Source organism: Helicoverpa armigera, chromosome 8 (assembly GCF_030705265.1).
Source record: "Helicoverpa armigera isolate CAAS_96S chromosome 8, ASM3070526v1, whole genome shotgun sequence".
Classification (NCBI taxonomy): domain Eukaryota; kingdom Metazoa; phylum Arthropoda; class Insecta; order Lepidoptera; family Noctuidae; genus Helicoverpa; species Helicoverpa armigera.
In genome coordinates, this window is record NC_087127.1 from 10329445 (window position 1) to 10344900 (window position 15456).

At 34.9% G+C, this 15456-nt stretch overlaps 2 protein-coding genes and 1 non-coding gene across 3 annotated transcripts in view; all 3 read left to right on the forward strand.

Annotated features, from left to right (window-relative positions):
- The window catches only part of LOC110372219 (BMP and activin membrane-bound inhibitor homolog), a 58965-nt gene extending 53908 nt beyond the window's left edge, over positions 1 to 5057 (forward strand). Inside the window, exons 4-5 of the mRNA XM_021328801.3 lie at positions 1929 to 2100; positions 2502 to 5057. Coding sequence (XP_021184476.2) covers positions 1929 to 2100; positions 2502 to 2667 — 338 coding nt within the window. The 3' untranslated portion in view covers positions 2668 to 5057. The remainder of the gene's footprint in view (positions 1 to 1928; positions 2101 to 2501) is intronic.
- Positions 5058 to 6102: 1045 nt separating this feature from the next.
- LOC110372257 (4-hydroxyphenylpyruvate dioxygenase) lies at positions 6103 to 12420 on the forward strand. Its single transcript, XM_064035965.1, has 10 exons — positions 6103 to 6178; positions 7291 to 7383; positions 7805 to 7906; positions 8206 to 8418; positions 8837 to 8937; positions 9402 to 9506; positions 10245 to 10332; positions 11293 to 11415; positions 11783 to 12022; positions 12278 to 12420. The coding sequence occupies exons 2-10, from the start codon at positions 7297 to 7299 to the stop codon at positions 12386 to 12388; spliced, it is 1170 nt and encodes a 389-aa protein (XP_063892035.1). The 5' UTR covers positions 6103 to 6178; positions 7291 to 7296; the 3' UTR covers positions 12389 to 12420.
- Positions 10918 to 11117, forward strand: LOC126054165 (U2 spliceosomal RNA). Its single transcript, XR_007510742.2, has one exon. It is a non-coding gene; the product is annotated as a U2 spliceosomal RNA (small nuclear RNA).
- Positions 12421 to 15456: the final 3036 nt, after the last annotated feature.

The window sequence follows — 15456 nt, forward strand, 5'->3', positions numbered from 1 at the left end:
TAGAAATCTGATGTTTTTTATCATGTTCCCATGGTTTTGGAATTTAGGAATGCTGTTCTTTGGTTAACGGTGTTTTTTATTTCGCGTCTATTAGTATTATGTTTAGTATCTATTCTCACGGTGCGGATCGGTCTTGACATATTTTCTGCTCGTTCGAATTTTGCTAGTGTTTATCATCGCTATTAATAAATCTGTTGATATCTGAAGTCCAGTTCATTTTGGTTTTTGAAGTAGTTTTTAGATTTGCGCGTCCTCCATCACTGGACAAATTTTTCATGATTCAATTAGTATGAGACATATTTTTTGTCTTGACCGATTTAGATTTTTTTTTATTTTAACTTAGTCCTGAATTCGGTTCCTGTACAGACTGGCAAGACTGAATTCTGGTCTAAATGATTTCATTGTCGGGTTAATTTTTATCAGGTATCTGCCATTACAGGAAAAACGCTTTGTCTATCCAATCAAAAACCTTTCTATGAAACCTACATTTTAAATTCACACCGACTTCTCGCAATTAAAAGGTACATGCCAATTATGAAGGCTATGCGAGATTAAAATTGCGTAGCTAACATTAAGAACAATAGCAGCTATATCAATTGTCCAAAAGAATGCCATTATGACACACTATATTCATTATCCATTCGATCTAATAAATGTATTGTGTTCCTGGTAGTCTACCATATGAACCTCCTTGGAACGTCTAGTCAGGCGTAACAATAAATGCGTACCTATGTAGGTCGATTGTCAACTCATTATAATTAGTAGTGGCATGTGAAACAAAGAACGATAAAAAATATAAAGCAAAACATGGTATTGCTAAGCTTGTCTTTCAAAGACATAAAGTTGGCTTATTTAGAGGAATACGAAAAGCAAAATTAAGTAACTTACTCCTACTTCAGCTAGAATATTCATTGAAACTACTGACAGCGTGAGATTTAAGTATCTAAGCACCAAGAACACTACTAAAACGAAATTAAATTCAACTAACGTTAAGGTTGTACTTAACACAAGATCTATGTTTGATATCGTTCTGAAATACCGGCCTAAGGGTCTGAGTTGGATAGACAAGCCCATTGCGAGATGTGGGTGTCTTATCTTTGATGGGTCTCTTTGTCAGATTTAGTGCAGTGGGATAACTTGCGCAAGTTTCAATCTTGCTTCGAGTCCAAACTGTCCATTACTTTAAGATTAATGAAAAAGAAGAGACGTTACTTACTGTTCTTGCAACGGGTAATGTTTGCAGGTCTAATCGATCTCCGCTCCGGAATCCAGAATAATATAAAATATAAGAAAAGAATAGTGTCATTGGAGGCTTAGATAAGGTACCTACATGTTTGCAGAGTTAATGTTGTAGAAGTGATCGTCCAAAAATAGATAGACAGACATAAACAAACCTATCTAAAAGCAGTAAATTATTGCAACATAATTAATGTTACAATTCGCAGTTTCGTAGTGCATTTTATTGATAAGGTTCTGGTTATAGCCCTGAAGATAACATCATTACGGTGGGCGTTGATAAATGCGCTGACTTTTGCTGTCTCTGCTCTGACAGGGTACGTCGGTTTGTCATTGGGAACACAAGATATGTTACTTGTGAGGTAGCGATACGGGTGTTATGATTTGTTTTTGAAGGCGTCTCATTAAAAATGGAAATGTTTAATTAAGAGGCGATTCCTATCTGTGCTACTTGACGACCAAACCATCGGTAGCTTGGGTACTTTTGGTAGTCATAACACAAACTCCAATTCTTTGCCATAGGATACACACAGAGTTGATGGACTATCAGTCAGGAAGGTTTTATTACTTGATTAGCCATATGGCTTTGCGAAAATGCCTTTAGGCTTCCAAAAAAATCGAATAGCATAATTTGATCTGCTTCTTACTTCCTGGAAAAAATCTTCTAACCTCTAATTCCTCTCTTTTTCCAGAAGGCCAAACAGTGGCCAGTGAGCGCGGAGCCAACTACAACGGCGAGGTGTGGTTCAAAGCAGCTACCATCGCCGTACCAGTGTGCGGCGCGCTCATACTGTTCCTGCTGGTAGCAGTGGCTGTCAGACTGCTGAAGGCAGACGCGCTGTTACATGCTGATAGGAAACTTAGGTGGGTGGTCTGATGTCATTATAGCCGTCTGGTGGGTAATACAGTAGTCAGCTGCATGCGATTAAACTGGAGGACGACCCCAACATGGTTGGGAACAGGCTACCTAAATGGTGGATCCATCTGCTGAGAATGTTATCGAATGCCACCTTTTGCCAAAAGCAAAAATATTATTAAAAGCTTCAACTAGCACTTAAGGGTCTGCGGAGACTTAAGGGTCTACACAAATGGATCCAACTGACTGAATCTCTCTCTCTCTCTCTACTCTCTCTGATAATTTGAACGGTGTTGGTGAAACGGGAGGGGTCGTAAAAAATATTGCGATCAGACCCAAAACTGGTGGTTTAAATACTAGTCTACCTTATCTATAACAATATTTAATCATTCCTTCTCTTTAATTCCAGGGGCGGCTACATGTCACCGCTTGCTCAAAACACATCAGATGATGTCAAAAAGGTGTGGGTTGGGACGCCATCGGCTCCCCTGCTCGTCGCCCCCGGCGGCTGCCTGGTCGCCGTCGAGAGGGCCCAACTAGTAGACAGTCAGACTATCTGTGATATACAACGGTAGGCGACGAAGAAGAATCTCTAAGCGGGTTGTGCCGTGAAATGGAAGGACTGAGTGTTGTGAAACAGGAACTAGAAACTACAAAAAAGTGACAAAAATAAAGAAATACCCCTTAATAATCCATATGCGTTTTTAAAAAGTTTTTTTTTTTTTCAAATTGGAGTTCGCTGATGTCTTCATTAGTGAGGTTAACTACGCGTGGTAATAATGGAAAAGCTTTTAAAAATGTATTTGTATTTTTAACGGTGAATTTTGAATGAAAATGGACTGGATTTTTTTAAGACCAATTTATTGGTAAAACATGTATCTTTTTACTTATTGACAGTGAAAATCTGCGCTTTTTTCTGATTTTCTTTCAACCAATTGAATCTTTATTTTTGGATTTTTTATTCACTATTAAAATGGACTATTTTTTTTTTCAATTAAAGTTACTTAACAGGTTTTCATTGTCAATAGAACTAAGAATTTGGAAACAGACAAACCATTGATACAATTCAGATACATGTAAAGAATGATCGAAAAATATATCACTAAATAGGTTGTGCATAATTCCTGAATACAAAATAGATTGAAAAGTAACTTGAGTGAGTGTAAATTGGTTTGTATGTATGTTTAGGTATTAAAAACGACTGATCGCCTCAAGCCACTATTATTAGAAGCTTTCGTACGACTACAAATGCTGCGTTTTGCTGCCAAAGACAATAATTGTGAGCGCTTGCTCGAATTAGTTTTGAACAATATTTTTAGTACTGTTTTTTCTTGTTATTTGATATCTAATGAAATGTAACTTACGTAAAGATGTGTATTTCTTTCTGGCCTAAAGATCTTTGACTTTCAATCCCAGTATACAAATTTTTGCAATACTATTCTTAAAAAAAAATGTAAGTGAAGCTTCTTACTTTAAAATAGACTTAATACTTGCACCGATTGTTGACCATCAAAACGCAGTAACCGTAAAAAATGTCGTAAAAAAAAGTGGTGAAACAGGCATATTTTTATGAATCTAATTTCGTAAAATTGATCTCAGATTTATACAATTAAATCCCCCACTACACGGAACGACCCGCGGGTATACCAAATTTACCACATTGTATATTTAATTTTATAATAATTATATTTCTTTTAAGAGCTTTGTGTTCCTCTATATCTTTGTAAATGTATCTTTTTAGTTTTAAGAAGGTAACTTTTGTAACGCAAGTTACCAAGGAGTGAAATGATTTACCAAAATTACCATTCAAGCCATGTGTAGAAAGATTTACCAGCTATAAAGTATGTCAATTATTTTACAAACACTTTATGAACATCGAATTTTTGAGGCATTTACATCTGTGTTCAGAATACAACAAACTGCCTATTCGTGTTTTAAAAGGTCAAATTAAATCATGTAAATCTAAATGAATTTAATATAAAAAATAAATGTGAACGGCAATATTATTCACAAAAAAATATAGACAATTTTGTTTAGTTATTTATAAATATAATGAATTATCACATAAATAATTTCTGCATGCATTTCCTTCTATGTAAAATGTAAATGATTTGTATTTTTGTAAATATAAAGTTAAGTTTGTTACCTGTTATAATGTTGTTGAGGACAGTTTCTGAACGTGAAATCAATTTGGAGTAACTCCTAGTCTTTTTTATCTGATTTTAGCATATACTATACTGTGTACATTTTTATGTAAACTCTGAATAGATTTCACAAGTGGTCGATTACTGTAACGTAATGATATTTTTTGGAAAAATTATGTTGTTTTTATTATTGTATATATTTAGATTATGATTTGGGCATATACATTTTGGATTTGTTTTTAAGTTTTATCTAACGCACACTGCATAATAAATACAGGTAATCCACATCTCATTTAAGTACCTTTAAAGATCTTTTCCTTGCTCATCAATTATTTTAATTATAGCTAAGAATATTTTTATGACTAATAGACTTACTTTCCATTTTTAGCTTTTACAATTTATTGTTATTTATCTACTCACAAATATGGATATCACTATTTATGTAAAGAAGAATAATATTTGTATCTATAATTTTCCTTACACTCCATTTTAAAACAGTACCCGCTGCATAATCCACTTACCCAATCAATGCAATAAACATAATAAAATAACTATACCTACTACATATCTACCCAAAGTGCGTTAGATAAATAAATAAATAATAGTTAATACCTTCACATTTCTTACGACCATTATACAGAGATTGTCAAATATAAGAGAAATAAGAGAAAGCTTCCCTAAGGTGCCTTACCTACTATAAACTATACATAGGTGCAAGAAAACAAAATACTCCATAATGTAATGAATATATCTGCAGTCTATGTAAATATAATGTATGTGTATAAATAAATGAAATAAAATGAAATTATTTTATTACTGGATTACTGTTGTTTTTGTTACTATTTTTGCTTTTCGCTGAGCCACTTTGAAGATAAGTTACAGTGGCTTATAATTCCCTGTAAAACCCTGGAGAACGAAATTGAAGAAATATTCTAAAAAACCTGATATAAAGATAGTACAGGTAAAGATAGTATACTTTTTATCCGGTTGCGGGAACCGTGAAGCATAACTCATTATTTACTAAGACCACGTTGGTGTAGTCCACCAACCCCATAAGACAGAAAGTGAAGAGATTTGCGAATTGGTCTTGAGTCTGACATTCCCTCACGCTGCACCCACAGCCAGAGATGTTTTCACACCAGAACGAGACAACCTAGTGGCAAACCTGCTGAGGCTACGTAGAATGCTTAACCAAAACCACCTACAGAACATGAATGTACATTCTCGAGCACATTGTAAAAAACACTTAAATATCAAACAAATTATCCCGGTAGTCCTTCAGAGCATGTTTAAAGGCCCAGTTCATCGAAAACATAAACGACCGTTTTTTTAAAACAATAGTTTACTTTTAGTTATCACGGTCAATTTTCAAAGCAAACAGTTGTTTTAAGAAAACGGACGTTTTATGCTGTCGGTGAATTTGGGCCTGACAGCTACACGAATGACTAGGTAGGTAATATTTTAGTATATCTAAATAGCTAATATAGCTATGTACAATTTATATTATTTACAGTTTAAATACAAACTTGTCGGAGCACTTACAAAATTCTAATAAGCGTTTACGAAATGTAAAAGTACTTATTATAGACCAACCTTATAAAAAACAGCAATTATTTCGCGGAAACTATTCGACATTTCGATCATTAACGACAACTTTCCGACAAAAATAATGATCTTATCTAAGACACATCTTAATACAATTTTTCTATGAAATTAAACGATTTTGAACTCTATATCCTAAGTAATTAGAGCTTAGAATGTGCTTATATTTTTAATGGTAAATTCTACACTTGTCATAACTAGATATTATTTATAATTCAATAAAAAATTAGATTTAAGATAAGGTGCAGTCGAAATCCTATAAAGGCGTCGTTTCTCATAAAAAAATGCATTTGAGTTTCAGTTATTTATAAGCTTAGTGGGATTCACAAACTTAAAATTGGTAAGCTTTTTGTTTTTATTAAGTACTAAAATAAATGTATTTATAAATGTAATTTTTTTATATTGATCTAATTTGTGTACATCTTTACTATTTTTTAAAAGAATAAAATTGCAAAATAACAACATAATTAGAAAGTTAAGAAGGTTCAAAAAATACGTCGAAGCTCTTCGAGACAGGCAGGTAGTGCAGCACTAAAAGAAATAAATAAAACAAAGATTACATTTTCTGCCTAAAAAAAAGCACGAGTAATAAGTTAGATAAATTCAGGAAATAAATACACCAGCTATAATTTCCCTATATAGCTACCTAAATATCAGTCACAACTTTGTTCCACTGGGATAAATCAATGCAAAATATATAACATTATAGGTACTCAATTCTTTGTCAAGGTGTACTAGAAGTCTAGTACTAGGTATGCGCAGAATAATATCAATTATACACTGCGCAATATTCCTCTAAATTGCCCTTGAGTGAATTTATATGCATCTCACGTTCCGTACTAGATCAACTAGGTTTTTATACAGGCTCCGTTCTTTGTTGTGAGTAATTTATAAAGGCACCTCTGTACTTTTTCACCTATGTTCTTTTTACTAAGGTAGGTATAGCTTTTAAAATAATAGGGGTAACAGCTGCTAACTATTTTAATCGTAGGTACATTTAGAACTGTTTAATTTTAGCAAATGATGATTTAAGAGTTCCATATCTATATTTTTTTATAAATGAGCTTTCTTAAGAAGCTATCGTTAGGTACCGAAAGTTCAAAATGTGAATGTGCAATTTTAATTCCATTTTATTAAACAATTATCTAAATCTAGTGTTATATTTAGGTAGGTGCTATTTATATTATTTTGAGTCAATCCATTTCAGTAAAAACCAACAAACAAACACTCGGAAATACATATTTCTATATAATAACAGTATTCCCAAAGGTCTAGAATTATTGTATTCTATAATTAATTTAGGTACTTCAAACCATTCGAGGTATAAAATGAATTCAAGGCGTAATCGGTATGCATAACTGGTTTCATTTTTCAAAAAAGCGTGCGTAACATTATAGATAAAAATAAACGCCGAAATATTGGGTCAAATTAAGTGCCTGTGTTTAATTTCAGAGCAAAATGACGAAAGGAAAAAATCAGAAGCGGGCTGAAGGCAAAGTTTTGAACTTTGACCATCTTGTTTTTTGGGTCGCTAATGCTAAAACAGTGAGTACTTCTACTACATGCTAGAATGTTAAACTAAGATTAACTAAGCAGCTTCACACTGCAATCTTCGATAGTTTGATTGGGATCATAAATCATATGGTATGGAGGTGATTGTTAGAGCGCGCTTTACACCCATCAGTAAGTTTGATTGAATTCACGATTAACTTTAAAATTAAGTTTCAGTCAACATCCACCTGACCATCAATATAGACTGTAGAGAGCTCTTAGTGGAATTAATTAACCGAATTCAAAATCAAAAACATTTATTAAAAGTAGGCTGAAAAACAGCACTTCGAACGTCAAAATTACGTGAGATAAAACCATCCTTTACAACTTCCTATGTGTTTTTTCTGGGAAGAAGTGCGCAACTAACTCCCCGGCAATACATGTTGAATTAAAATTATTGTAATGTTTTTATCAGGCGTCAACTTATTTCATAACGCGACTTGGCTTCAAGCCGCTAGCAATACGAGAGGCGACAGAAAGCAGGCCCGTGCAATCTTACGCCGTGAGATCTAATCAGGTATGGACGATATAAGCTATTTACCTCCTTTCTTTTGTAAACATTTACTATACCTACCCACGAAGAATTCCTTTAGAATAAAAACTCTAAAATTAGTCCTTACGAGCCAAAACCGAGTACATTAGGAGGAAGCTGTGACGACAATGTAATTGGATCAATTGGAAAAAAAAATCTACTGTCTTACGCAGCATCATTTTCTATGCTTATTTAGTCACCAGTTCGAAATCCAGGACTGGCATGCACCTTTATGACCTCTATATTAATAAAATCTTCCCATCATCTTGTGTTCACACTTCCAGATAACAATAATATTCGAGTCTCCCACATCATCTGGGAACGAGATATCCAAAGACATCACAGCTCATGGTGACTTCGTGAAGGACGTGGCTTTCGAAGTACAGGATCTAGATGAGCTGGTCCGAAGGGCCAAGGAGGGGGGCGCGGAGATCGTGAAGGGAGTCACCGAGGAGAAAGACAAGCATGGCGCTGTGAGATATGCTGTGTTGAAGACGGTGAGGAGTTCAGGATTTGTTTAAAGACCCATGGTGTTAGTAGGAAAATGTTAAATCCGCTTGACGTGTGTTTACGAAAATTCTTGTAGTTACCTACTTACTTATTGGGTTTTTTATTCAAACGCCTGTCCAAGCTCTGTTTAGCTTTTTTGTAACAACACCAGTAGTTTTTCTAAGTCTTAAAATGCAGTTATGACACATATTCACATTCATTAGGATAGCAGAACTAAAAAGGGGTACCTATGTAAAAACATCGAACTTTTACTCACCGCTTAACCGATTTCCAAAAAAAGAGTAGGTTCCAAACTCGACACAAAGTTTTTTAAGCTTTGACTTATAATGCTTTGGTTATTCATATGTAGTTACCTATAGCAGTAGAGCAATATACAGACAGAAGTTTATTTTAACTTATTTTCAGTATGGTGACAATACACACACTCTTATTGACCGAAGCAAATATAAAGGAACATTATTGCCGGGATATGAACCTGTTGCTGACGATGTATTGAACAAATCACTGTAAGTACAAATAATATGTAAGTATAAATATAAATAAGATTTTACTAAACTTAACATTAAAGGAGAAACTTACCTATAATAAAATAAAGAAACAAATGGTTTCCAAAGGCGCAGGTATTACCTTCAACATTTCACGAAATTAAATAATACCTTCATTTTAAAACTAAACTTGTAACAACAAAATAAGAAAACATAATATATAACAAAAGAAAAGTTATAAGCTCTTTAACGTAACTACCGCACTGTAAAAATTATGCACAGTGGGTTATCTGCATGCATTGGGCCAAAAAAAAGTCATGAAGGCACCGTACCTCGCTTTCGAAATATAAAACTATAGATGGCGCTGTTATCAATAAACGTTTAAGGTGGACTAAAATAATTTTGGAATGTTTAGGTATTTACTGTTTCATATTTTTTTTGACGCAATTTTTGTTCTTTATTTTAATATTCTGTTTCTTTTATAGACCTGCTACAAATCTGATGTTCATAGACCACGTTGAAGGGAATATGGCTGATGGAACACTTGAAGATTCAGTGGCTTGGTATGAAAAAAATCTCAATATGCACAGGTGAGAGACGTTTACAAAAATACCAGATTGAAAATAAATGTTCTTTATGAGTTGTATTTATAGAGTAATGGCTTAATTTATTACTTGCTTGGAGCCTTATTGTACTCCAGTCTAGGTAGGTACTTTTTAGGGTTCCGTAGCCAAAATGGCAAAAACGGAACCCTTATAGTTTCGTCATGTCCGTTTGTCCGTCTGTCCGTCTGTCCGTCTGTCCGTCTGTCACAGCCGATTTACTCGGAAACTATAAGTACTACAGTGATGAAATTTGATGGGAATATGTGTTGTATGAACCGCTACAAAAATATGACACTAAATAGTAAAAAAAAGAATTGGGGGTGGGGCCCCCCATACATGTAACTGAGGGATGAAATTTTTTTTTTCGATGTACATACCCGTGTGGGGTATCAATGGAAAGGTCTTTTAAAATGATATAAAGTTTTCTAAAAAACATTTTTCTTAAAGTGAACGGTTTTTGAGATATCAGCTCTCAAAGTCGTAAAAAGTATGTCCCCCCCCCTCTATTTTTATAACTACGGGGTATAAAATTCTAAAAAAAATAGAGGTGATGCATGCTAATTAACTCTTTCAACGATTTTTGGTTTGATCAAAGTATCTCTTATAGTTTTTGAGATAGGTTGATTTAACTGTAATTTACGGAACCCTTCGTGCACGAGTCCGACTCGCACTTGGCCGGTTTTATTAAATACTTTTAGCATAAAGTGTTTCCATTATTTTCAGATTTTGGTGTGTAGACTATAAACATGATCTGGTTCCGTATTCCTGTATCAACTCTGCCTCTGTCATCAACAGGGATGAAAATGTTCTCGTAAGTTTTGTTCACCGGTAGTGGCAAAATACCTAGTACATAGTACATACTTTCATCAATAGATGGCGCTGTGCATATGACGCGTTTTTCTGAATCGCGGTGTTAAGATTCTCCGCGACTGAACGACCCTCGGCCGTACACTTACGCGGTGTCCTGCGTGAGCGACGAACGCGACGCGACGCGACGCTGCGAACGCGACGAACGCGATCAACTCAAAGGAATTCCCTACATGCGGCCTATGTGACAGTCTGCGGCGAGACGCGACGTAACGCGTACTTGTTTTGAGGGCGACCAGACGCGACACCGCGAACTATTCAGAAGCGTTGATTGTTGTGGGACAAAAAAAACATAAATATTAAAGAAATCGTTTATTACTACAAACAAGTTGGAAGATTGTTGCTGTCTGTACTTTAAATATGAACTTTCAAGCAAAATTGTAACACAACTTCTCCATGATTTGAGAAGTAATGACCAAAATCACGTAGGACATCTGTCGCGTATAGCATCGCGTCGCATTACGTCGCGTCGTGTCGCGTCGCGTCGCGTCGCGTTCGTCGCTCACGCAGGACACCGCGTTAGTTCGGTATCGCTTCTCGGCCTTTTGGCTAAGATCAAAGTGTAGTATCTGTTCTTTTCAGCTTAATATCTGAAAGTTCCCTCACTGAGGGACCAGTATATTAAACTGATTTTTGTAAACTGACGGGATGTTCGGGGCTCGCTCCACTCCCGTCACGGGTCGGCCCGGCATTGCAGTGTGCAGTGCCGCCGGGATCGGCCCACATAAATACTTGAAAATCTTCTGTAAATAATATAATCAGTCTTCTCTCTTATCTTATTGAGAGCGGTCTCTGTACATGACTTGAGATGGGATTAAGATACATACAATAAAGTAAAGATACACAGACATTCACTAATCTGCATCACAAATTGGAATGCTAATACACTATGGCTTTATTTTAGCTATCCATGAATGAAGCAGCAAAAGGCTTGAGGCCTACCAGCAAAGCTTCTGAATTTGTGAAGGCGTTGGGAGCGTCGGGAGTTGAACACATTGCCTTGTACACCGATGACATTGTTGCTACCGTAAGTATTATACTTAACTAGCTCCCGTCAACGGTTTTACCTGCGTCTAATGGGCCTACTCTGAACCCAGTTTTTTTTTTGTTTTCGATGCTACCCTATCCTATCTGACATACATATGTTTTTTTAATCGTTCGTTTGAGTAGTTTCCGAGATAAACGAAATCAAGCAAGCAAACTCTCCAACTTCAGTATACAAGTAATCTACAATTTGACGCAGTGATTTTTTGACCATTTTACAATACTAGATAACATAACCATTTACCACCATATATTATCGTCTTAATTGGTGCATCTAACGGACTAATGGATAATGATAGGCTACTACTTAAAGTTCCCGTTTAAATTATCATATCATGTTACACCCGCAGATGAGAAACCTAAAAGCCCGTGGTGCAGACATACTGTCCTGGCCGCCTACTTACTACGATTTAATCAGAGAGAAGCTCAAGCACAGCCCAGTCAAAGTCAACGAGAGCATCGAAGCGTTGCAGGAACAGAACATTCTGATAGACTTCGATGAGCGAGGGTATATGCTGCAAGCGTTTACGAAGCACTTGCAAGCAAGGCCTACTGTGTTCATTGAAATATTGCAGAGGAGAAATCATAGGGTATGTTTGTAGGAGTACATTACGTTATATTTTTTTGGAAACTGTAAGAAAAAACTGCCGATTATAATTTTTTTTGAGGATTTTTGAAACCACTGTGCGGTTGCACTGTGCTAAACTAGTCTTTATGTAATTTTCTGTTACTTCTCTAGTGAAATGTAGGTACATAATTCTGTCACTACCTAGAAATTTACGAAACTTTTTCTTACTTTTAAGTAAGAATTTTAATAACAAAGTAAAGGTAACACTTCATTACAGGGTTTCGGAGCCATGAACTACAAATGGGTGTTCGAAGCGATTGAATTGTTGGAGAAGAAAGAAATCAAGACCGACAACACTGAAGAAGTAAAGAAAAATGATGCTGCTTAATTGAGTGAAACTCAATATAAAGAATATCATAAGAGAACATTAAATAATTCATAAATATTATTGGCGTCTTTCTTGTAACATGGCTTTCCCGTTTCCTCTACATATTAAAAAAGAGCACTGAAAGTATAGGTGTAATTATATCCTACTCACTTCAGCGTCCTCAGCATTCAATTCAATTAGGAGTAACTTTACCTATGTTCAGCAATTAATGACAATTGGCTGATTTATGATGTTTTTTTTTTTTTACTTAAGAGTTTTACTGGCATAAAATTGTTCAGAAATCTCTGTAAACTTTCGGTTTGGAAGTTCTGAGTTATTTTATTTAATACATAGACAAAACTTTTACGCTGTAAGTTAGGTATATGCCCGCAGTGAACGGGTCATAAGAATAAAGAGACTTCATCCACAAAATACCCTATCCATATCACGCCATATTTTTAATTTATTAAATACCTATTTTTTACTTTTAAAATGTCATGGAAAATTCTATAAGTAAACGAATAAAATCGATTGCACAACATTTTGTAATATAAAATGAATAGCTGATATGTAAAATGGCCGACCGACTCGTACCGGACCCGCCGTACTACTGACGTGGGGTGGAGACTGCTCGGAGCAGAAAATTATATTCTAAAAGATATATTAAGTCGCTGTTGCGCTATATGTTTTTACCAAGCTTCGTTAGTAAGAAACTTTTAGGATAGGCCCTGTTAAAAAAAAGAAACATTTGGTAAGCCTATCTCCGGAAAGAAAAAAAAAAGTCGCAAAAAATAATATAAACTGTTATCAGATTGCACACTAATTCTAAGTTGGTTGATAAATTGATGAAAAATTTAATTGAAACTGTCAAAAATAAACGTAAAATAAAAGGAAATGCTTACAGATACTGTTAATTGACTTCTGCAAGTTATCATTGTCGTGACGTAAGTAGAGCTACATTCTTTTCAGCTCACATTTACGCACTACATTAAATTACTTAATTTTATTAAGCGTATTGTTTTTCTCGTTCTATATGGAAAAAATTACACAACCAAAAAACTAGACACAGTTTTTTTTTTGGTTAAATTTTAGACATTTTATTTAGGCATTAAAGGCCTAAAGGGTCTAAAATAAGTAGCCTAGGTGCAGTTTTCATATCATCCAGTCCTAGATAGCTTCCTAAAGGATTGAAACGGTAAGTGAACCTACTCTAATAGGTAAGTAGACAGCTCATGACGTCCACTTCACCCCGCCTCTGTGCTCAACTTGCTTCGAAATCCAGTTTTCTATATCCAATCACATTTGCATTTTGTTTATCATAAGATTTTACGCAGTGGGCTAATACGTTGGACAAAATAGTAAACGTATAAAATGTATGTTGTTTTATAACGTATGTGTTAAGGGTGTTAAGGTAAACAAGGTTCTATGATATTGTTTGTAAACAAGAAACAACTGTTTTGTTTATCACGTTTGTTTTACAACCTAGTCAAATAAGTTCTCTGTGCAACATTACATTGCACGGTTTTTGGTGGAGGTAGGATTCAAAATCCAGATCATGATGATTAAAGAGTACATGATTAATAAGTTATAACATAACACGTAACATGCAGACACACATGCAGACACACACAACATGCATACAGGAGTATCCAAGAAATTCTTGAGTCCTGTATCCAAGAATGTTGGAGCAGGTACTATAGACATACTGTTCCAAATCTAGATAATGATGATTAAAACATTTTAGGAGTACAGGATCAAAAAAGTATCCTTTCTTATCACGTAGTGGTATATACTCCTGTATCCAAGAATGTAAGAGCAGGTACGGGATGACCCGTATCTGATATTTGGCACATAGATTTTAAAAGAGACTGTTTAAAGGATCTGTTGGTTTGTAAAGAGGAAAAGAACTTGCAATCTAAAACAGTATTTTTTTATAGTAGAAGAAAGATTTTATTGTGAAATTAAATTAAAACAACATAAAACAATTCTTTAGTTAGAAATATAGTTTAAAGCTATTACTTATGTTCAAATTAAATCCTGACTCTATTACTATTCTTGGGATAACTGTTTTTTCCAGAAAATTCTTCGAAAAGCTTCAAAATTTTGGCCAAAACTATGCTTTTTGGTAACACTGTGCAGTGGAGGCTCGCCGGTCACCGGTTGACAACGTACGTCGCGCCACCGTATCATAAAGTAAGGACCCGTTCACTTTAGATACAATCTTTTTTATAAAGGAACTGTAGGTATTTAACTTTTCTAAGTTTGTATTTACTTTCTAAGTATATCTTAGACTCCAATGGCTGATAAAAAGTGAAGGAAAACATCTTGAGGAAACCTGGACTGTAGTCTGAAATCACCAACCCGCATTGAGCAAGCGTGGTGATTAATGCTCAATCCTTCTCCGTGTGAGAGGAGGCCTGTGCCCAGCAGTGGAAAGATAAAAAGGATGTAACAACAACAACATAAAATGAAAACTTAGATACTTATGTCCTCAAAATCTGATGAGTTAAAAATATAATTGTGTGTCGTGCAGTTGAGGATGTATATCTAAGTTTTCAGTTTATAATCATATTTTAACCTAAGCTACTGGAAAAATATTGCTCAGAGCAAAGAAATATTTTGAGTGTGCTAAGTACCCATGTCAAATGATATGAAAAAGTGGATTAATTCATTATATGTATGTCGGAGCGTGATATACGCGAAAGGAATGATTTTCGTTTTTTTTTTAAAAAAAACAATAATTAGGGTCATATAAGCCAAGCAGTTAATATTTTCTGAAAGTTCCTAAGTATTACAAGTACTGTCAAGGATTTACCTTGAGCGTAGGTAAATACAAAAAAAAAAAAACGTTGGAATGTACATAGGTACAGTCAACGACAGCAGTAGCTAAACATTTAAAACGTTAAAAAGCAGCTTATTTTTCAGTCAATTCGCACGAATTTGAAACTGGCACGAAAGTGCCAATCACAACTGTATTAAAATAGTATTTTTGTGTAGGTATACAACTCGCATGAATGGTGGACGAATAAAACCCTTCAAAAATGTGTAGTAGACAATTGACTACTAACCTGAGAAAATGCGCACTGTGT